The 23058-nt window shown below is 56.9% G+C and overlaps 2 protein-coding genes and 1 long non-coding RNA gene across 4 annotated transcripts in view; 2 read left to right on the top strand and 1 right to left on the bottom strand.

The window, feature by feature from the left end:
• KCNT1 (potassium sodium-activated channel subfamily T member 1) overlaps window positions 1-23058 on the bottom strand; it is a 299723-nt gene that overhangs the window by 172095 nt on the left and 104570 nt on the right. The gene's annotated exons all lie outside the window — the stretch shown is intronic.
• Window positions 1702-6525, top strand: LOC309846757. Its single transcript, XR_014302128.1, has 2 exons — window positions 1702-3587; window positions 6341-6525. It is a non-coding gene; the product is annotated as an uncharacterized lncRNA (long non-coding RNA).
• CAMSAP1 (calmodulin regulated spectrin associated protein 1) overlaps window positions 9256-23058 on the top strand; it is a 57983-nt gene continuing 44180 nt past the window's right edge. For both annotated transcript variants that reach the window (XM_082696198.1, XM_082696199.1), the window contains exon 1: window positions 9256-9683. In XM_082696198.1, the coding sequence (XP_082552324.1) occupies window positions 9524-9683 (160 nt within the window). In that variant the 5' untranslated portion in view covers window positions 9256-9523. The remainder of the gene's footprint in view (window positions 9684-23058) is intronic.

A 23058-nucleotide genomic window follows, 5' to 3' on the forward strand; every position in this document is an offset into this window, starting at 1 on the left:
GGACGAAATTAGTGGAGGCCCTGAGGACGGTCGTCTTTTCTTTCGGGGTTGGAAAGGCACCGGCGCTGCCTGCAGGGGGAGCAGAGCCCGGGAGCAGGTGGACGGCACCTGGTCGGGGGAGGAAGCCAGCCCAAGGCCACCTGCTGCTGGGGAGAATCTGCTTCCATGCGTCTTTGGTGGACTTCTGAGGGACCAAGGCAGGGACCTGCCTGCTCGCACTCCAAGCGGGTTGGCCAAGGGGAGGACAGGGCGCCACTCCTGGGACTTGGGAGCTGGAACCCCACCTGGGGTCTCTCTCCGGGGCCCCTCCACTTGCTTCCTCCAGGACCCCAGGGCCGGCTGGACACCGGGGAGCAGGTCCTAACATCGTCTTCGAGTCTGGATGGGTCCCTGACAAATCACTCCTTCTGCAAATAAAACCAGTCCCATACTGACAGTGAAGTCAGGGTTTGGACCATCAGGCAGAATGTGTTCGGAGTTTGGGTTAAAGACAATGGCTTCCAAGCTGAAACTTCCAGGAACGCCCAGAGGCCTGTGTCAGTGGCTCCTTCGTACAAAGGACTTACCCAGAACTAAAACCAAGCCATCCACTGGAGAGGCACCAATCCTGGAGTGTCATTGTAACAATGCTGACCTGGGGGTCCTAACCGCCCCGGGGGAGCCTGCACTTCTTCCACCTTGTCCCCTCTGACACTGCCCCTCCACAGGCTGCGGTCCTGGCCCTAGCCTCCCCTCCCCGCCCCGCACCGCCCGGCACCCTCCTCGGCTCTGCCTTGTTTGCACCACACGCCACCCACACGCCCTGTCACGCCCAGCGGCTCCCTGTGCACTCGGTGGGGGGGATGTGCCCCTGTGCCATCAGCCTGCTGTCCGCGAGAAGCCCCATGAGGCTGCCCAGCTGCGCGCCATCTCCAGCCCCGCCCTGCTCCCACCCACCCACACGCCTGTGCTGGGCTTCCTCCTGGCCCCTCACACCCGCAGGGCCTCCATCCCGCCCTCCAGCAGGTGACTGCCCCCCTCCAGTGCCCTGGCTGGGCCCTTTCTTGGGCCTGAGGTGGAAGGACGTCATCGTACTCTGGGTACTGCACCAGTCCTGGCGTGTCCGCACGCACAGGCTGTGGCCTCTCCCCTCTGTGGACACAGAGACACCCCAGAGCGTGCACGCCTGCCCGGGGCCATCACTGTTTTTCTGCAACTCTTGACTGCGCAGCTCCGTTCACTTTGCCTCTGCCACCCATAAGTCTGCTTCTCCGGGGTCCCTAGATGGCTTTCTATGGGCCCCCAGGGCAGCTCCCTCTCCGGGTGCTGGCAGCCCGACCTCCAGGCCCACACACCGGACCCAGGCTGCCCGCTGCCCGAAGTGATGGCCTTCTCCCCGTAGTGCCCCTGTGTCCAAGGCTGGCGGTGGCCTCTCGGTGGCGGGATCCTCTATCCCAGGAGTGGACGTGTCCATGTGGGCTCCAACAGGCGTCCCAAATTTAAGGCGCCCAAAGCTACACCAGCCCCTGATCCTTCTGCCACAAGCCGTGCCCTGGCCTTTGCTGTCTGTGGGCAAGATGGGTTGACCTTCGGAATTCTCAGGACAAAGTCCCTCGAGTGGAGATGGAATGACAGAAACTACTGAAACTGACTGAAGAAGAAACAGACAGTCTGAGTAGACCCCGAGTCAGTGAAGAGGGCAAATTCTTTTTTTTCCTTTTTCTAAAAGATTTTATTATTTTCCTTTTTTGGGGGGGAGGGGCAGAGGGAGAGAATCCCAAGAAGGCTCCACACCCAGCCCACAGCCCCACCTGGGACTCAGTCTCACGACCCCCAGATCATGACCTGAGCAGAAATCAAGAGCGCATGCTGCAGCAGCTGAGCCTGCCAGGTGCCCCAGGAGGGAGAATTCTCATGCAGCAGCGGCAGACCCGGGCTCGGGCGTGGATGCTCAGCCCCACCCAGTGCCCACAGAGGAGTGGACGCCACTTCCGCACACACTTTCCAAAACACACAAGAGGAGGGAACACTTCCAACCCATTTTATGAGGCCAGTGTTCCCCTGACCCCAAAGCAGACAGAGACACCACAAAGCTAGGCTGGTATCTCATGAACCAGGCACAAAGCCCTAGAGTCACAGTGGTTAGCCACACCTGGGGGCGTGGAAGCAAGACCGTCCGCAGGCGGGCCCCCCAAAGATGGCCAGGTCAGACGCCCCCTTGTGTCCCTGCTGAGTGGCTGTGATGGGGCCCACTTGCAGACCGAGTGCCTTTGTGGGGGCTGTGGGGTCTGGTGCAGCCCAACACCGAGGAGCCTGGGGAAGGCGGGCTCAGGCCCACACAGCTGACCCGCCCAGAGAGGTCCCAGCCACAGACCCAGGAACAGCCCCATCTGGCACTGGTCCAGCTGGCAGCATCTCTGCCCCCGGCCCTGGCAGGAGGTACTCCCAGCCATGCCTTGGTGACCAGACGCAGACCTTGGCCGGGCTATAGGTCCTCAGGTGGCCTGTGACCGGCCCCGTCCCCTCCCAGCCAGAGTCCGCAAGCGGTCCCACCAGCACAGGGACACACGGCAGGACATGCTCCCATCTGTGCCCCCAGAGACTCTGAACAGGCCCTGCCCTCAGCTCCAGCCCCTCCACCCCTGGCCAGGGAGCCCAGTGCAGGCCGCCCAGGAGCCTGGCGGAGGCACACGTATCTGTGCCTCCAAAGCCAGGTCTGCAGACCTCAGTCGTGCCTGTGTAGCCCGAAGCAGCCAGGACTTGGTCAGCCACGGCCTGGGGCCCCACCAGTGACCTGGCCGGAAGATGGTATCTCCCCATCCCAGGGATCTGTAACATAAGCAGAAAGTTAGGGTCCCCAGGAAGAAGACAGACATGTTATTTAGCCCCCAGGCATGTCATGGAAGGACGTGAGCCCCCATCAGGGAACAGCCTAGTCATATTCAAGATGAAAGACAGACCCAGTGTGCGCTTGAGCAGTCCTTGTGGATCTGAACCCCTCTGAGCACTAGGGTCCCCGCCGGCCTCGGGACTCAGTCACCGCAAGAGGACTTCTGCTGCAACTCTAGGCCATGCCCCCACTGCGAGAGGCCTGTGCTCACAAGCTCCCCAGTTTTGTTGTCTGGAGAGATACGGCTCAGGGAAAGGTCCTTGACTTGTTGCAAGTAAACCCTTCCTCTTCCTGTCATTGGACTTGGTTGTATGTTTTGGCTTAAAGCCCACCAAGAGGCCAACTCGGTTTTGGGTAACTGTTGCTATCTGAGGGCCCAGCAGCAGACGCAGCGCCAGCTCTACCAAACAAGGTCCTAGCTGAAGGCCGTTGTGTCCCCCAGGGAGCGGACGGGACCCACGCCTTGGTGACAAGCCTGCCATCCACGGCTCCCCCAGCAGCCCCAGCGCCAGCCTCTAAGCCAGTGCCTCCCCGAATGACTGCCACACCAGTGGGGACAGAGGAAGCTGTTCCCCCACCCAGATGGGTCTTCACAGCCTAGAAGAGGGGGGGACTAGCCCCCCACCTCCCCCATCTTCAGAGATGAAGGAGGGATAAAGCCATCTCAGACAGGGGCACCTGGGTGGCTCAGTGGGTTAAGCCGCTGCCTTCGGCTCAGGTCATTATCTCAGGGTCCTGGGATGGAGCCCCGCATCGGGCTCTCTGCTCAGCAGGGAGCCTGCTTCCCCCTCTCTCTCTGCCTACTTGTGATCTCTTTCTGTCTACTTGTGATCTCAGTCTGTCAAATAAATAAATAAAATCTTAAAAAAAAAAAAAAAAGACATCTCAAACAAAAGCCAAGGGAATTTATCATCACCAAACCGGCCTTGCAGGACATGTTAACGGGACCTCCTCAAGCTGTGACGAGAGGATGCAAAGTGACAATATAAAAGCTAATGAAAGTAGAAAAGCAAATACATAGTCACATTCAGAAGCCCCTCACTCCGCGACGGGCGTGTGAACCACCGCGGTCTCCAGTGCAAGGCGCAGAACGGGGAAGCACTGTGAAAACCAGCAGCAGCCACAGTAACCTGCAAACGGGCGCACACACGGGAAGTCGTGAACTGTGGTGTCGGTGGCATAAAGGGAGGGGGAGGAGCAACAGCGGCGAAGCTTTCACACGTGACGGAAGGCGAGTGTTGTCGCGTTAAAATAGGCTGTTATGGGGCACCTGGCTGGCTCCGTCCGTGGAGCGTGTGACTCTTAAGCTTGGGCTCAGGAGTTCAAGCCCCATGTTGGGTGTAGAGACTGAAAAAAAAAATTATATCTGCATAAAAGAGAAAGGAGTTAGAGCGCACCATGGCAAGAAATAAGCCATGAAAGAAGACAGCGGGAGAAGAACAAAAGAGCAAAGTGATACAAAACAGTGAGCAAATTGGCAATTCCGAGTCCTTCCTTCCTTCTGTTTATTAGTTCTTTTAAATGTAAATGGGTTGGGCGTCTGGGTGGCTCAGTGGGTTAAGCCGCTGCCTTCGGCTTGGGTCATGATCTCGGGGTCCTGGGATCAAGTCCCACATCAGGCTCTCTGCTCAGCAGGAGCCTGCTTCCTCCTCTCTCTCTCTCTGCCTGCCTCTCTGCCTACTCGTGATCTCTCTCTGTCAAATAAATAAATAAAATCTAAAAAAAAAAGAAAATAAAAAAATAAAAAAAAAATTAAAAAAAAATAAATGTAAATGGGTTAAGTTTTCCAATCAAGAGACTTATCCTGGCTGAATGGATTAAGAGTGGGATCCAACAACACCCTGCCTATTGGCGATTCACTTCAGTTCTATGGACACTGATAGGCCGAGAGGATGTGAACCCACATGCCTTGTGCATAGACGCCCAATGACAGCAGGGGTGGCTATGCTGGTTTGAGAGGAGAGAGACCATCAGTCAAAACTGGTCACAAGAGGGACGCCAGGGTGGCTCAGTTGGTTAAGCAGCTGCCTTCGGCTCAGGTCATGATCCCAGCGTCCTGGGATCCAGTCCCACATCGGGCTCCTTGCTCTGCAGGGAGCCTGCTTCTCCCTCTGACTCTGCCTGCCACTCTGTCTGCCTGTGTTTGCTCTTCCTCTCTCTCTCTCTGACAAATAAATAAGTAAAATCTTAAAAAAAAAATTGGTCACAAGAGACAAAGAAGGTCACTCGATAGTGGTTAAGGGGTCAATTTATCAAGAACACATAAGAATTGTAAATATACAGCACCCAACATTGGAGAGCCTAAGAATCTGAAAAAAGAAATTAACAGAAGCAAAGGGGACAACAGACCTACAGTGGGAGGAGGGAATTTGAAGATCCCACTGTTGGCATCGGGTAGACTGCCCAGAGACAGACTCGGTAAGGAAACGGTGCATTTGAACAAACTGTGGACCCAACAGATCCAAGAGACACACACAGAACACTGTGCCCAGCAGCTGCAGAACACAGTTCTTCTCAAGTGTGCAGGAGCGCTCTCCAGGACGTAGCACAGGCTGGGCCACGGAGCAGGTCTTAATGAATCCAAGGAGAAGGAAATCCTATCACAAGTCTTTTCTGACCACTATGATATGAAACTAGAAATCAGTAATTGGAGGACGGGGCGGCTGCGGAGGTGCAGTTAAGCGTCTTCTTGGTTTCGGGTATGGTTGTGATCTCATCATTCTGAGATCGAGCCCTGTGTCAGGCTCCATGCTTGGTGCAGAGCACACATAAGATTCTCTCTCCTCCTGCCCCTCCCCCCAGATAAAGAACTAAAGTAAAAAAACAAAAAACAGAAGGACTACGAATATACTGAAATTAATACACACACATCTGAATAACTAAGGGCTCAAAGAAGAACTCAACAAAGAAATCAGGAAGTATCGTCAGAAAACAATACAACATACAGAATTTATGGGATGGGGCAAGAGCAGTTCTAAGAGGGAAGTTTAGAGACATAAATGCCTACATGAAGAAAAAAAGAGAGATTGCAAATAAACACCTCAACTTTACACCTCAGGGAAATATGAGAACAAACTAAGCCCAACATTAGCAGGAGGGAGGAAATAATAAAGATGATTAGAGCAGAAATAAATAAAGTAGGAACTAGAAGGACAAGAGGGAAAAAAATTAAGGATGCTAGGAGCTGGTGTTCTGGAAAGATAAACAAAATTGACAGACCTTTGGGTAGACTAACCAAGAAAAGGACTCAAATAAACAAAAGTATAACGGAAGAGGAGAGACGTGGTGAGAGATGCCGCAGAATACAAAGGATCATAAGCGACTGCGATGGACAATTACATGCTGAACTGGATAACTTAGAAGAAATGGATGTATTTCTAGAAATGTACAAATCTGAATCATGAATAGAAAATCTGAACATACTGGGGCGCCTGGGTGGCTCAGTGGGTTAAGCCGCTGCCTTCAGCTTAGGTCATGATCTCAGGGTCCTGGGATTGAGTCCCGCATCGGGCTCTCTGCTCAGCAGGGAGCCTGCTTCCTTCTCTCTCTCTCTCTGCCTGCCTCTCAGTGTACTTGTGATTTCTCTCTGTCAAATAAATAAATAAAATCTTAAAAAAAAAGAAAAGAAAAGAAAAGAAAATCTGAACATACCAATACTGACTAAGGATGATTGAACAAGTCATCAAAAATCTCCCCCCGGCCCAAAAAAAGCTCAGAACCAGATGGTTTTACTGGTGAATTGTCCTAAACATTTTAAGAATTAACACCAATTTTTAAAAATATTTTATTTATTTATTTGACAGACAGAGATCACAGGTAGGCAGAGAGGCAGGCAGAGAGAGAGGGGGAAGCAGGCTCTCCACTGAGCAGAGAGCCCGATGTGGAGCTCGATCCCAATCATGACCTGAGCTGAAGGCAGCGGCTTAACCCACTGAGCCACCCAGCCACCCCAAGAATTAACACCAATCTTTCTCGAACTCTTCCAAAAAACCTTAAGAGGGAAAGCCCTCCCAAACAAATAATCCAGTTTAAAAATTGGCAAAGGATCTGAACAGGCATTTCATCCAAAGAGGACATACAAGTGACCAACAAATACATGAAAATGGCGCTTGCCGTCTCTCAGCATCAGGGCCATGTAAACCCAGACCCCAGTGAGCTATCATCTCACACTGGTCAGAATGGCTACAATCAAAAATGCAAGAGATAAGGAGTGTCAGTGAGGATGTGGAGAAGGGGGTCCTCATGCACCGATCGTGGTGCAGCCGTCGTGGAAAACAATATGGAGGTTTTTCAAAAAATTAAAAACAAAACAAACAAAATTAAAAACAACTATTGTATGACCCAGCAGTTCCACTTCTGGGTATATCGCTGAAGGACCTAAAACCACTCTCTCAAAGAGACATCTGCCTCCCCATGTTTGTGAAAGCATTATTCACTCAGCCCAGACGTGGACACAACCTCTGTTCAGCACTGTAGCGTATCCTTGAAGGGTGCTAGGAGAGTGAATGCTAAATGTTACACACACACACACAGAAGGTAACCAGGTGAGGAGACGGATGTAAACTGACCTGTGGTAATCGTTTCACGATATACACCTACATGTAAAAACTCCGCGTACTACGTGCTACAGACAGACCGGGTCATCACAGTATACCTTGTGCTACCTGTCAACTCATCTCAGTATAGCTAACACCACCATCACCACCACCAAACCCCCCCCAAATGATTTGCCAACTTGAAAAAAATGATCTGCTCTGGGCTTTATCTCAGGAATGCAAGGCTGGTTCAAGATCTGAAAATCAAACAATACCACATTAATAGTGTAAAAAGACCCTACACCATCATCTCAACAATCACGAAAGGGCCCGGACAGAACCTAACACCCTTTCGTGATAAAACACTCGGAAAACGAGTAGCAGAGGGGAAACTTCCTCAGCCAGATATGCTCGGAAACCCCCCATTAACGTAGTCCTGGACAGCGGAAGACTGGATGCTTTCTCCTGAGAGCAGAAACAAGACACTGACGTGCACTGTGAGACCTTGGCTTAGCGGATGCCTGGAGGCTGTGGCCAGGGACATCCAAGTAAGGGAAGAAATAAAGTGACACCAGACTGACGAGTAAGAGGTACCAGAACGTAGGTTCACAGTTGTCATCATCTTAAATGCAGAAAATCTGTAGGGGTCAGTTGACACACAGTTGGAACTAATAAGGCGTCTATCAAAGTAGCATGACACAAGATCAACAGGGACACCCTTTGGAGCCACCCTTGACCGGGTCCTTCTCCCCCATTCCACATCCTGCCCTGCGCCAGGTATGGTCTCCCTGCTGTCTGCCCTGCCCACCACCCGTCCCCTGACCCCACAGGGTTAGTCACCCCGCCCCTGCTCTGCACCCCCCCCTTCTGTGCTCCAGGGCCCCTGTGGCTCCCCGCTGAGAGGTCAGAGCTTCCTGTGCTGACGGCCCCCCACCCCCATCCCGGCCCTGGACTCGGGCGTCCGTGTCGCTCCTGGCCCAGCACTGCCGCCGCTGTGCCCCTGCCCGGACGCCCGGACGCCCCGGTCTGCCCTCACTCCCCGCGGGCTCCAACGCGCCCGCGCCTTTTGGGGGGCGGCCCCTGCCCCTGCCGGGCGCCCGGAGGGACCCCAGGCGAGGCTCTCCGCCGGGTGCTGTGCAGTGACCTCGGGCTCCTCGCTGTGGCGTCGGGTGGCGGCCCTCCGCGCCCAGACCCCGACTCAGGAAGCGCGCGTCCCTGGTCTCCGCGGGTCCCGGGTCTCCGGGCCGGGGGTGGGTCCGTGGGGGAGCACCGCGCACACACGCGGGGCCCCCAGGGCAGGGCAGCGGCGCTCTCTGGGAGGGGGAGCCCCCGGGGCTGCTCTGGTGGGCGGGGGTGGCCGTCTGCCCGCCGGGCGGCGGCTGGGACCTCTGGGGCGGACGACCCGGGGCCGGCGTGGAGGGGGCGCGGCCCAGACAAAAGGCTGCTGCGGGTCTCGCCAGGGCCTTCCAGCCCGACGGCGTCCGCGGCCTCGCCCGCGCCCGTTCCCGCGCCCGTCCCCGCGCCCCTCCGCGCGACCCCGCGCCCGGCGCTCGCGGACGGGGGCGGGGCCTCGGGCTGGCCCACTGCGCGTGCGGTGAGGGGCGGGGCGCGTTCAGACCGGGGTCGGGCTGCTCCCTTTGCGCGTGCGGCTAGGGGCGGGGCGAGGGCTGGCCGGGGGGGCGGGGCGGCGGGCGGCACCCAGCGCGCGTGCGCAGGGCCTCGGCGTCGCGCGCGCTCCCGCCGGTTGGCCGCCTCCTCAGCGGCCGCCGCCGCCGCCCCCGCCGCCCCCGCCCCCGCCCCCGGCCCGCGCACGCGCCCCCCGCCCCGGCCCCGCGGCCCGGCCCGCGCCCCTCGTCTCGCCGCCTTCCCGGCCTCCGGGCCTCCGGGCCTCCCGGCGCCCCGGCCTCGCGGCGCGGCCCCGCAGCATGCAGCAGCAGCACCCGCGGCGGCGGCGGCGGCGGCGGCTGTGAGGTGAGGCCGGGGCGGGGGCGGCCTCCCGGGGGCGGCGGGGCTCGCGGGCCCGGCCCCCTCGCGGGTCCCGGCGCGGCGAGGGGCGCGGCGCCTTTGTTGCGGCGGAGGCCGGGCGCCGCCCGCGCCGCAGCGGCCTTTTTGTGTGCAGATGGTGGACGCGGGCGGCTGCGCGGCCGGGGAGGGCTGGCGGAGGATGGAGGCCGCGCCCGACGGCGCCGTGGACATCGTGCCCCTGGAGCGCTACGACTCGGCCCGCGCCAAGATCGCGGCCAACCTGCAGTGGATCTGCGCCAAGGCCTACGGCATCGGTGGGTCGGGGCGGGGCCGGGGCGGGGGGTCCCGGGGGCGGCGGCGGCGGCGGGGCCGGGGCCGGGGCCGGGGCCGCCTTTGTGCGCGGGGGCCCGGGCCGCACGGCGCCGCGCGGGGGGCCCTCCGGAGGCGGCCGGCCGCGGGCCGGGGCGCGCGATGGCGGGGGCGCGGGCGGGGGTCGCCCGGCAGGTGCGGCGGGAGGCGGCGCGTCCGCGGCGGCCGCTCGGTGGCTGCGCGGGGGTGGGTGCGGGGCCGGCCGTCCTGCGGGGGGTGGGTGCGGGGGCAGACCCTGGACGCCCTGCGCTGGCGGGGCGCGCAGGAGCTCGCACGCGGAACTGCCCGGCGGGAGCCGGCGGTGGAAACGGAGTGCGCTGCGCGGCCCGTCCCCGCGGTGGGCTCCGGTCGCGAACCACTGGGTAACCTTGTTGCCGCATCCGCCGCCTGCGGTCCTAATGTGCTTAGCGGATTAGGGGGCTCCTGGCTCCAGCTCTCGGAACTTCCCAGACGAAGGGCCCCGTCGTGGCTCTGTGAGACCCGGTGCTTTGTTTCGGGTCCATGCTGGGCGCGGGCGCTGGGCAGCCTACCTTTTCCGTGGACGCCGCTGTCCGGCGGCCTTTCCTCTGGTGCGCGCGTCCCCGCTCCAGGGCCGCGGCAGCGACGTGCTGAGCGGCCCTTGGGGCTGGACTCGGCGGACCCCGCGTGAGCCGGTCCGGAGCAGGGTGGCCCCGGGACAGGATCGCAGCAGTTGGAGCGGCCTGTGCGCGGGGGAGGCCCGGCCAGTCGTGAGGGTAGACGCCCTGCAGCCTGCGCTGGCCGGCTGCCTTGGGTTGGCTGGACAGCGTGCGAGGAGCGCCTTGTCGTCCTTCCACAGCCTTGGGTTCTGCGGTTTCGTGGATGGCTGCCCCGCAGCGGTGCAGTTTCTGGGGAGGTGGGTGCACACGTGAATTTTGTGATTTTAGGGAAAGCAGGGAATTGATAAAAGCTGCAGGAACTTGAGAGTGAGCCGTGAGGAGGAATACTGGGTGTCTTGCAGCCGGGGTAGGAGGGGCCCCTGAGCCTGGTGGGCCTTGGCGGCTTTGCTGGAACTCAACCAGAGGGACACCTGCCTGGGACACCTGCGGCCGTTGGCTGGCTTTTCTCTGCTGTCGCCTTCCGAGAGGGCTTTCCGATGTGTGACCTCTCAGGTTCTTCCCAGCTCCGCGCCGACTTCCTGCTTTTCCACGGCCGTGTAGTACTTCACCGGAGGCTCGGTCACCGCGCACGGATGCTGGCGCGGCTCCCGCGCCTGGCTCCCAGGCCCAGTGTGTCCTTGGGCCCTGCTCCTGGGGCATGTGTGCAGGGTCTAGCTCCTGTGCGTGTTTTGGGGATTTTATATTTGGAAATGACTGTGTCCTGGTGGTGAATGCTGTGCGGGCACAGAGACTTTTCAGAAGCTGTCTCGCTGCTCGCTTTCCGTTTTTTTTTTTTGTTTGTTTGTTTTCATAATTTTTTCAATTTATTTATTTTCAGAAAAACAGTATTCATAATTTTTTCACCACACTCAGTGCTCCATGCAATCCGTGCCCTCTATAATACCCACCCCCTGGTACCCCAACCTCCCACCCCCCCTCGCTTTCCGTTTCTTTAGCAGAGCAGATGAGTGTGTGTCTCGCTGCGCTCCGCTCTGGCGACCGGCATGGGCTTCGTCCGCTCTCTGGAGATGAGTGTGCGTCTCTCAGGGTCCAGTTTTATTCCCAGTACCAGATCTCTCTTTAATGCTCGTCGACGCATCTGGTAATTAATTCAGAGACTCATTAAAATAGGCCTTACAGTTTTGGGATCGTTAAAGGTGGGTGTTCATAGAGCCGAACATGTGCGGGAGCGGGAGGAGGAAAGATGCTGTCCGAGGACCTGAGCCGGGTTCCGTGTTGCCCGTCCGGCGTTCAGTGGCTCTCCGGTCGCCGTGACGCAGTGGCCAAACGCTGAGTCTAGGAGGTCTGGTTTCCGTTCAGTTTTGCCAAACAAAAAGGCCTTTCCAGTCTGTACGTTGATTCAGAAGGGGAACAGACTTTTTGAGTGTCCCTTTAAATTTACAAATTTGGGCAATCCTAAGTCGCGTGACCCAGAAGCCTCACCTTGGCTCAGCGGAGTGGTTTCTTGGAGGTCACTGGTGTGGAGGTCACGGCCGGGGTGGGAGACTGGCACTGCCCGCGGTCTGGTCGTCCAGGAGAGCAGAACGGTGGAGCGGAGTGGATTTTGATAGGATAGTTTAGACAGCAAACACCCTCCCTCCCGCCCTGAAATTCTTCTCCTAATCTAGGGGCCTGTTCTTCGTTTCTTCTCTGGGACAGCTCCCTGTGTCTCTCTGGTTTAGTTCCAGCTAATTAGATGTGCTCTTCGGGTCTGCAGCTTCCAGGGCGCGTCAGTGTTGGCGCCTGACAGTGAAAGCGGCTTCAGGGTTTCACCTGTGCGGTTGTCATTAAGTAGCTGCTGAAGCCGAGTAGCTTCTCCTCAGTGCGGGAACGGAAAGCACGCAGGCGCTCTAGGGCCAGGTGCGCCGAGGCTGCCGTCATGCTTTGTGTCGGCCTTGTGGGACTCTCCATGTCCCCCGGGTCACTGCGCGCCATCTGTAGCGCATGGGGAGGCTCAGGGGCGCGTCCCCCCACCGGGCCTGCTGGTGGCCTGCCGTGATTCAGAAAGGTGCCTTTGGCTCGCTGCAGCCCAGAGCTGGGGCCACCTTGTGCTTGCTCTGCCCCTCCTCGGGGTGACTTGTTTCGTGGAGAGTGATTTCGTTATTTTCTTAGTGGTAATGTACTGGATGTGCTGAAGGTGTTCACTTAAAAGTATCTGCAAGAAAGAGTAGAAGCCGGTGCCCGGCTGGCTTGGTCGGTAGGCTGTGCGGCATTTGGTGTCTGAGTCCGGAGTTCAAGACCACCTTGGGGCTAGAGCTCACTTACTAAGACCAAAAGAAATAAAAGTAGAAGCTGCTTACCTGGGAAATTTTGTGATTTTTTTTCGGTGGAAGTTGTAACAAATTTGTAAAAAAAAGGAGTGACCTGAAGTGCCGTTTGTTTACGGGGGAGAGTGCTGTGAAGGGTTACTGCGTTCCTGGCTTTGAGTTTAGCTCATGGCCGGAGAAGCTTAAAGGGTTCTAGGCCTGGGTTTCAGGGGGTAATGGGAGGGTGTAATTGTTGTCTTCCAAGGACAGTGTTGAAACAGCAAGCAGGGAGAGTGCTGGAAGGCACTCTGCTGTTTTCAGACTTGTTGCTATGGGGCCGAGTGCTGGTGATTTTCCTGTCCAGGAGCCCCGGAGGCCAGGCTGGCACTGGTCATGCCTCAACACTCCCTGGCCAGGCGCTGAGCTGCCTGAGCCGGGCAGGCCCGGAGGGGCTACCAGGGCAGCTCATGGGGGTGGAGAGAACCTATCCTCCTCGAGGGATTGACACTGGTCCTCTCACTCGCACTGGAGTGATGGGACAACTGATTGGGAAGCGTGTTGTGGGAAGGGAACTCCTCGTGGCTGGGCTGGGTCTGTGCAGCGGAGCTGGGGGACCTGCTGCTGAGTCGCGTTCTGCAGACCGCAGGGATGGCCTGGACCCTGTCTGCTCAGTGGGTGTCAGGAACAGCCAGCCTCTCTTCGGTGTCAACTCTGGGCTTACCACCTTGTGTCACCGGGACCTTTGGTGAAAATGGACTGGGTGCTTGGAACGTCTCTCCAGGCCCCAGAACTGTAAGTAGAGGCGGCGGCTGCTCTTGTCCCTAGGCCGGTAGGAGAACAGGCCCATGTGCGTCTTAAAGTCGGGAGGTCCTCACTTGCAAGCTCATGGTCGTTTTTTTTAACCTGGTGATTCACTCAGATTCCTGGTTTATGAGTTCACGTTGTATTACTATTTTTTTTAAAATTTTTTTTTTGAAGATCTCTTTTATTTATTTGACAAAGAGGGAGAGACACAGCGAGCACAAGCAGGGGACCTGCAGAGGGAGAAGCCGGCTCCCCGCTGAGCAGGGAGCCCGACATGGGGCTCCTTCCCAGGACCCTGGGGTCATGACCTGAAGCCGAAGGCAGATGCTTCACGACTGAGCCCTGCAGGTGCCCCCGGATTGTCCTTTTTAATCATTGATTGTTCTTGGCAAGAGCTTTGGGTACTTTGGAGGTGGAGGGGACAGGCAGCCTGGAATGTACCTTCTAGGTTTCCTAGATAGTGAAGGGGCCGCTGCTTGGCCTGTGGCACGACCTTCCCTCTGCTTGGGAGCGCTGAGGACTGCCTGGTGTCCGTGAGGCCAGGGGTCCCGGTTGTCCTGGTGGATGCTCTGTTTGCTGCGCTCAGCTGCTGGTCCCGTGGGTGCCGGAGTTGGAGCCCTTCTTGAAGCGGTTGGAGTGCAGAGAGAGACCATCTGTGCTCCGTCCCCATGGCCGTGACCTGCATGAGTGCGTTTCTAAAGCTCTACCAGTTTGCAAGCATCCTCTTTCTTGTCCTGTTGCCACCTGCTGAAGCTAACTGGGGCGCGATGTCCACCTTGAAGTTCAGACTGTCCCGAGCCTTTACATGGGAGCGACCCTCAGAGCAGCCGGCCGCTCCTAGGCTGCAGCGGTAAACTCGTGCGCGTGCCCCTCCATGAACCCCGTCCGTGTGACCTTTATTCCCCGACTAGCTCATGGGCTTCCCCTGCTGTTGATTGGCTTTGTGGCCGTGGTACCGTACGTGTACAGTGTTCTTTTTTACTTCCAAGTTGGACGGTTGAGCCACTCCGATTGCTTCCATCTTCTGTCTGATCGGAGCGCGGCCGGGATGGGACCAGCGGTCACCGTGTGCTGCCCCGGGCCTCACTGTTGTGTGCGTACGGGCCGAGGTGCGCCCATCGGCCTGAAGCCCACGCGAGCTGTGGAGGGAGGGAAGGGAGGTGAGCGAGCGCAGCGTGGCGTCCGTGCCTCAGCCGTTGGGAGGCCGACTGGGGAGCTGCCGGCTGGGGGAGTGGGTCCCGTGGAGCAGTGGGCGGGCTTCGTGGGTCAGAGGTTATGGGAAGGATGGGTCCGGTGTGGGAAGCACCTCCAGGAGAGAGGGGGGCGTCTGGCTGGTTGTGTGCAGGGCAAGAAGTGCTCAATGTGGACTGAGTAACCTCCTGACAGGGCTCGTGGACCGGAATAGGAGGGATTGGTTTAGGAGACCAGTGTGGACCAGATGGCCTGCGGTGTTCCATGCTGGGTGGGGTTTCTTTCGTGATGTGTGTCTGGGAAGGTTTGTTTGGTGGGGACTGATGAGAGACGGAGCCTGGCAGGATTCTTCTAGCAGGTTGGAGTGGGCAGAGGCAGTCCGGTGGGATATCTGGGGTCAGCTCTCAGGGTGTTCCGGCTGCCGTGATGACACTACATAGCCTGGATGACATCTGTCTCCCCCAGTGCTGGGGGCTGCAAGCCCGGGACCCTGGCGCTGGCAGCATCGGCGTGCGGCGAGCCTGCTTCCTGCCGTGGGGGTGGCTGCTCCGTGCCAGGGCAGGAGGGACGGGAGAGCTCTGGGGCCTCCTTACGAGGGCGCTGACCCCCCGGTGAGGGTGGCACCTCCTCACGCCTTCAGCCCGGGGCTGGGATTCACTCTGCGGGTTTGACGGGTGCACATAGGGTCCCTAACAGAGCTGGGGGGTGTTTTGCTTGATGGGCCGAGGCCTAGCCTAGCCTGTCTGCAGCAGGGACGACAGAGCGGATGAGGCCCTCAAGACGGGCTGGGCTGACTTTGGGGTGGGAGGTGGGCCCACACAGGGCCCCCTGGGCGCGAATAGTTAGTCCTTATTCCGCACAGCTTTTCTGCTTTCGTGTCTTTCCGACTCCTCCGTCTGGCCCTTGCTGTGCGCCTAACCCGTGCGCTTCCGGGCCCCTCGGTGACTGTCCTCTACTCGCTTCATACTCACTCACACAAAATTAGATCGCCGTCAGTTCAGCGAGTGTGTGCTGTGGACTCGGGGGTCCTTGACAGGCCTCTCGGGGCTCGGGTAGTGCCCGACTTGGCCGCACACTCGGACACCTGGGATGCAGCCGAGGGGACAGGCACCTGGGGAAGGAGCAGGTGCTGTGGCAGCGCAGGTGAGGGGAGCGTGAGGGAATCTAGAGTGTTCCATTCAAGTTAAGTGGGGCCTGAGTTTGTTGTGGCTTAGGTGGGGAAGAACCAGGTGGAGGTGAGGGCACAGGCGGTCGGAAGCCGGGATGAAGGGGAGATAGGGTGGGGCCCCTTCTTGCCCAGGGGCCACCAGTCGTGCAGCTGGGACTGGCGTGGGCTCTGGGTGCCTGGTGGGAAGGCGAGTGTGCGCTGGAAGAGATGCCTGGGGCCTGGCCTTGGGCTGCCTTGAATGGCTGGTGGGCAAAGTGGGGTTTTGCTGTGTCAACTGGGGAGCTATTGAAGGTTCCTGAGGCGAGAAGAGATGTTGGAAACCTGTGCCTTCCAGAGAAGTCTCTGTAGGGTAGGGTAATGCCCCTCGTTTGGCAGATGCACCGGGAAGAATTTTCCTTCGGACCCCTGGGAAAATCGGCTCTGCTGAGAGACACTTTGCACACGAACGTACAATGCACACTTTCCGAGAGTGTAGTTTCAGGAGCCTGAGCACGGTCAAGGTGAGCTCTTCGCTCTGACCGTCTACAGGGGTCTGCGTGCGCCCCTCTAGCGGGTCCCAGCCCAGAGCCTCTCCGATACGCTCCAGGGGCTGGGGGCGAGCTCGGATTTTCTAAGGCCGTGTGTCCCTCTCAGCACACCGCAGCTATGCCGTGTGGCTTCCTGCACGTGGCCTGGTAATTTGGAGACTCAGCTCTCCGCGTGCACAGACTTTTTTGCTGCGTGGGGCGAGCGACGGCCCCTGTGGTCTGGCTGCTCCCGCGGGCGTGGCCGCTGGGACTTCTGTCTGCCACGGACATCGCCGCCGTGGGCGCTCGCGGACACAGCTGGGTGTGGGCATCTGTTTCCTTCGTCCTGGGGGACACCCGGCCCTGGAGTCGCTGGGTCACGTGGTGTTTTTCACTGCCCGCCGCTTCCCCTTCCTGTTTGCACCAGCGAAGTGTGAGAGCCCCAGCCGACGCGCGTCCTTGCTGGCACACGGCACTGTCCATCTTCGTAACTTCACCGTTCGGGCGCATGGGTCTTGCTGGTTTCTGGTGGTTCTGGTTCGGTGTTGCGTTGCCCTCGTGACTCAGGGTGATCAGCACTTTTTTTTTTTTTTAAAGATTATTTATTTATTTGACAGAGATCACAAGTAGGCAGAAAGGCAGGCAGAGAAAGAGGGGGAAGCAGGCTCCCTGCTGAGCAGAGAGCCCGATGCGGGGCTCGATCCCAGGACCCTGAGATCATGACCTGAGCCTAAGGCAGAGGCTTAACCCACTGAGCCACCCAGGCGCCCCTGATCAGCACTTTTTTATAGGCTTGTTGACCATTTGAATCTTTGTTGTTGTTGTTGGTTGTTTTCAGGTCTTTGGACAGTGTTTTAAGAAATTAAACTTTTATTTTGAGATAATGGTATGTTAACATGGCATTTGTGAGAACTTACACAGTGAGGTCTTGGGCCCCTTTCCTCAGTCTCCCCTGTGGTAACTTCTGTAATTTGGTGCGCTCCCATTTAGGATTTTACTGTCTTCCTGGTGGGTTGACCCTCTTATCGTTAGGTGATACATCTCTTTGTTTTCAGTTTTCTACTGCTGGGGCTAGGCCTGCACTCATGTGTGTGTTTGGGAACAGTGTTTTCCTGGTATAGCCTTCATTTCCAGCCTCCTGTGTCATGGACTTTGAGGTGAATCTCTCGTCCACAGCACACGGCAGTATTGGTCTGCTCTGCCGGTCTGTCTTTTATGTGTGGTCCTTGGGGTGTTTACGTTTAGTGGAGTTGCTAGTAGTTAAGGCTTAAGTCTGACATTTTATTGTGTTTTATGCTTCTTGTTCCTGTTTCCGTTTTCTGCCTTCCCATGGATCGCTTGACTACTTCTTAGGACTCCATCTTGATTGGTGTAGGTTGTTTTTGGGAGCACGTCTCCAGTTCTCGCAGTAGCTCTGGGTGTCACAGTGCATGGGACTCACCCCGGTGGACTGGCACTGGTTGGCCATTTCGAATGAGGTGTCAAAACCCTTTTTCCTCCTTGGTCCCTTTGCTCTCCCCACCTTTAAATACCTGTTGTGAGTATCAGAGGGTGTTGGGGTCTTCGTTTGTCACTGGATGTCGTTCAGAGAACTCAGGAGGAGGATAGTCTGTTATCAGTAGTACCTTTCTGCTACTCTTCTCCCCGATGCCCCCAGGGTTCCCTCTTCTATCACATTTAGACATTCGTTTAAGGTTTGCTGGACTTTTTTTTTTTAATATTTAAGAAAATTAAAAAAAAATCTATTTGAGAAAGAGAGTGAAAGAGGGTTTGAGGAGGGAGAAGCAGACTTTCTGCTGAGCAGGGGTCCTGATGCGGGACTGGATCCCAGGACCCCGGGGTCATGACCCGAGCCGAAGGCAGAGGCTTTATTGAGTGAGCCACCCAGGCGCCCCGGAAATTACTGTTTTTGTTTTTATTTTTTAAAGTTTCTTGTGTCTGGGGATGCCTGGCTGGTGCAGTCAGTTGGGCTTCCAGCTGTTGGTTTCAGCTTAGGGTGGTGGGATCGAGCCCCACTTCAGGCTCCATGCTCAGGGTGGAGTCTGCTTGAGTTTCTCTCTCTTTCCCACTGCCCCTTCCCTGGGCGGAATAAGTAAATAAGTAGATAAACAAAGTTTGTTTCCCACTTCGAATGTCTCTGTTTCTCCTAAATCCCTTCACCAGATGTGGAATCTGGTTGATGGCTCTTTACCACAAGCGCGTGAAAAAGGTGTTGCTGCTTCCGTCCAGCCCACGTGGCTCCGGGAGATTCCTGCTGTCTGTCCAGCTCGGGGCACCTGCACCTGTTTGGAGTGCAGGGTTTCTCTTCAGCTGCTTCCAAATATTTTTTTTTTTTTAAAGATTTTATTTATTTATTTGACAGAGAGAAATCACAAGTAGGCAGAGAGGCAGGCAGAGAGAGAGAGAGAGGAGGAAGCAGGCTCCCTGCTGAGCAGAGAGCCCGATGCGGGACTCGATCCCAGGACCCTGAGATCATGACCTGAGCCGAAGGCAGCGGCTCAACCACTGAGCCACTCAGGCGCCCCCCAAATATTTTTTTTTGTCTTTAATTTTCAAGAGTTAGTGATGATGTGTCTCAGTGTGGATTTCTTTGGGTTTGTGTTATTTGGGGTTCACTCGGTTTCTTGGAACCTGTGGATTTATCGTTTCTGCCGTATTTGGGAGGTTTTCAGCCGTTATTTTCTTCTCCTGCTCTTTCAGCCCTGCTCACTGTCCCCTCTGTTCGGGGACTCCAGGGACCTGGATTTTGGCTCTCGTGCTCTCCTGCAGGCCGAGGCTCATTTGTCTTCGGCGTGCTGTCTGTCTGTCCAGCTTGGAGGACTGGGTCTCTGCCCACAGGCTCACTGCCGCCGCCCTCCATCCTGTCCGCTGTTGAGCCCAGCCAGCCGGTGCAGTTTGTTGCTCTAGTTTTCAGTTTTGTTTTCGGTTCTTTTATCACTTCTTTTTCTTTGCTGAAATTCTCAATTTTTCTTGTTTAGGGAGGATTTGTTGTTGCTTGTGGGAATCACTTTTATGATAACTGCTTTAAAGTCGTCGGAGCACTCCGACATTCTGTTCGCTTTGGCGTTGCTGTCAGTCGGTGGTCTTTTCTCATGAGTCATGAGTTTCCTGGTTCTGGGTGTGACAAGGGATTCTCGATCGTTTTTGTGTCGGGAGCCTCTGGGTCCCATCTACAGTTCCCGCAGCGTCATCCCTAGTCAAGCACAGCACGCCGGCCTGGGCCTGCCTGTGTGCAGCGTGGTGCCAAGGACAGTGTAACGTTCAGGGCCTGAGTGCTTTTGGGATGGCTGCCTGGTGTGTCTGCGGCCGGGGGGCTCCCGTTGTGCCTGCTGGTGCTGTTTTTAAGAGGCGGAAGACCTTTCTGGCGCTGGATGGCCTGGTGTCTCTGGAGGACAGAGAGCGTGTCCCGGGCCGGGTGCTGGCCGTGGTGGGGTCCCCCTGTGCAGACCGTCGGGGGCTGGGGGCTGGAAGGAGAGTACTTCCAGACGGCGGGCTGTGTGGAGCGAGGTGTTCCAGACTGCTTAGTAGTGCGGCTTCTTGTCTGCCCCTCGCTGGTTCTGCCGGGCCCGCCTGCTGTGTGGGGCTCCCGGTCAGTGTGGGGCAGGAATGAGCCCACTCGGCTTGCCTTCTGTTTCGAGGCGGAGGGTCAAGAAAGCCCGGTCTGGACACTCCTGTTGGGTGGGAGGTCATGAGCTGCCCCATGGCTGTGCCGCTCCTCCAGTGCGGGGGTCCCAGAGCGGTTTGCCCTCCTCAGGCGACTTTCATATTCTCCGTTTGGTTGTCTTTTGACTTTCTTCCGAGGTTTGTCATTGGACTTGAGAGGAGCAGGGAGGGACAAGTCCGTGCCTCCTGTCCTTGAGCACTTGGCCACAGGGCCCTCACGGCTGCTCTGAGTTTGTGTTGTGTTCTCCGGTTCTGCTGCGCCGCCAGCAGGCTCTTCCGTGCGCGCGCCTCCGCCTGTACCCTGAACTCTGCAAGTGCGGAAGATTCTTGTGTGTTTGCTGGAGGACAGTTTCTGCCCCGTTTTCTCTCCTTCGTCTTCCTGTGACACGTGCAGACTCCCTCGTTTTCCTTCTCTGCTGCGCGTCCTCCTCCGTGGCTGGTCTGCGGCTCACCAGTGCAGTCTGCGAAATGAAGCTTACTTACTGCACGTTTTTGTTCTGCAACTTCTGCTTCGTCATTTTTCTTACCTGTCAAGTTCTTTTTTCTTTTTTTGTAATTTCCAGATTGTGTTTCTTTCAAAATGCTTCCCCATCTTTTAAAAATATTTTATGTTATATTTTTTATAGTTTTATATTTTTATTTTATTTTTAAAGATTTTGAAGATTTTGGGGCACCTGGGTGGCTCAGTGGGTTAAGCCGCTGCCTTCAGCTCAGGTCATGATCTCAGGGTCCTGGGATCGAGTCCCACATGGGGCTCTCTGCTCAGCGGGGAGCCTGCTTCCCTTCCTCTCTCTCTGCCTGCCTCTCTGCCTGCTTGTGATCTCTCTCTCTCTCTCTGTCAAATAAATAATAAATCTTTAAAAAAAAACGATTTTGAAGATTTTATTTATCTGAGAGAGAGAGAGCGCGCGGACATACGAGAGAGCACAAGGAGGGGGAGCAGCAGAGGCAGAGGGAGAAGCCGACTCCCCGCTGAGCAGGGAGCCTGATGCGGGACTGGATCCCAGGACGCCGGGATCCTGACCTGAGCTGAAGGCAGCCGTCTCACCGACTGAGCCCCCCAGGCGCCCCTTCGTCTTGTCTTTTCTCCTTCCGTTGTTTAGCTGGAGGCCTCCGCTGAGTACCCTTAAGTCAGCTCGTCGTCGTTCCAGCCGTCGTCTCTGGAACCTGTCGCTTTGTCTTTGTTTCGTTGCCGTTTAATTAGGACGTGTCTGGGCGCTGTTTTCTTCTAGTCGGTTCTGTTTGGTTTTGCTGGGCATCCTAAGTCTGCAGACCTGTGTCCTCCACTAACTACGGGGAGAGTTTGGCCCTGACTTACTCAGAGGCTTCCGGGCACCAGTCTCTTCCCTGCAGGACTGGCATCAGACGTCCGATGTCGCCCCACTGCTCCCCGAGGCTCTTCCTTCTCTTCCGTCTGTCCCTTCAGCTTGATGATGTCACGCACATGTCTCGGCTTCACTGACCCACTTCCCCGTCCTCTTCATTCTCCTTCCTGCTCAGGGAACATTTGGTCGATATGCCATATTGTTCTGTCCTCAAATTTTGGTCCCCCCCCCCCCCCCAGTTTTATTTCTCTGCTGAGAACTTTTATCGTCTCATTTATTTCCAGAGTCCTGACCTTGATCTTGTAGAGCCTGGTTGTAGTCTGTGCTTTAAAGTCTGGTCATTCTGACGTCGGGGTCATCTCAGCATTGGCGTCTGCTGCTTGAGTCCCCCCCCCCCGCCAAGAATTGGTCACATTTTCCTCTTTTTTATTTTATTTTATTTTTTAAAAAGATTTATTTATTAGTCAGAGAGAGAGAGAGAGAGAGCAAGCACAGGCAAAGAGGCAGGCAGAGACAGAGAGAGAAGCAGGCTCCCTGCCAAGCAAGGAGCCCAGTGTGGGGCTTGATCCCAGGACGCTGGGATCATGACCTGGGCCGAAGGCAGCTGCTTAACCAGTTGAGCCACCCAGGCATCCCTATTTTATTTTTTAAAAAAGATGTGTTTACGTATTTCAGAGAGCGAGCGAGAGCACAAGTGAGAGTGCATGAGGGGAGGGTAAGGGAGGAGAGCAGAGCGTCCCAAGCAGACTGAGCTGAGCACGGAGCCCGTGGGTTTGATTCCATGACCCCGAGGTCATGACCTGAGCCGAAACTGAGTCAGACGCTCAACCGACTGAGCTACCCAGGCGCCCCTTTCCTCCTTTTTACGTGTGGACGAATTATGGATTGTGCCTTGGACACTGTGACTGTTGCACTGTGGGGCGTGTTCTAGGTCCTGCGGAGGTGTTCTGGTGCTTTGTTTGTAGTGGGTGGTAGTAATCACCTTTAGATTCAGACCATGGGTCTGTTGTGCTGTTTGTGTGCCGTGAGTTCAAGGTCATTTGGTTCTTTGGGCCTCTCCCTCGCGCATGTAGCTCAGGGTTGTGTGGGTTCATCCATGGAATTAGGGATCCCCTTTCTGGCTCTCCTTTCTTGGATTCTCCCTACACTTTCTGGCTCCAAGAAGGCCCTCTTCTCCGGCTAGGACAGGGCTTCAGGTGGAGTCCTAGCTGCCAGAGATGTCACCGTGCAGCCCCAGCGTGCCTGGGGTGGGGCGGCCAGCGAAGAGAGGTCGGCAAACGGCAGCTGCCCTGATGTCCTCAGACCACGGAGGCCCCTCCCCTCTCGTGTTCTGGCTCCTGCACTGTCCCCACCGTCCTGTAACCAGGGCAGGCTGGAAGGGAAGAGGGGAAATCCAGCCCGGGTCCCACTTGCCAGCATGCAGGGCCCTTTCCTTGGTCATCTGGCAGGAAGGACCCGGTTTGCGTCAGAATTTTGTGTGTCCCCCGTGCGGTGCTGCGTCGGGCTGCCCTTGGCTCAGAGGCAGGAGAGGAGCTGGGTACAGAGCTGGGGACCCCATAAGTGTTGCTCCTTCGGGCTTGGCTTCTGCTCGCACAGTTGGCTGCTGTTGTTGGCGTCAGGAACCCTCCCGTGGCTGCGTTCGGTTTCCTGCAGAGTTCATGGTGGTCCCGGGGGAGAGGCTGTCCTGACCTCCTTCAGCCTGGCAGTCCTGCAGGCCCGGGAGCCGGCCGCTCCTGCTCGCTGTCTCTGCTGGCTTTGCTGTTTTGCTCCTCTGCTTCTTGCCGTTTGTGCTGAGAGGAT

The sequence above is a fragment of the Mustela nivalis genome (genome assembly GCF_964662115.1).
Source record: "Mustela nivalis genome assembly, chromosome: 13".
Taxonomy (NCBI): Eukaryota; Metazoa; Chordata; class Mammalia; order Carnivora; family Mustelidae; genus Mustela; species Mustela nivalis.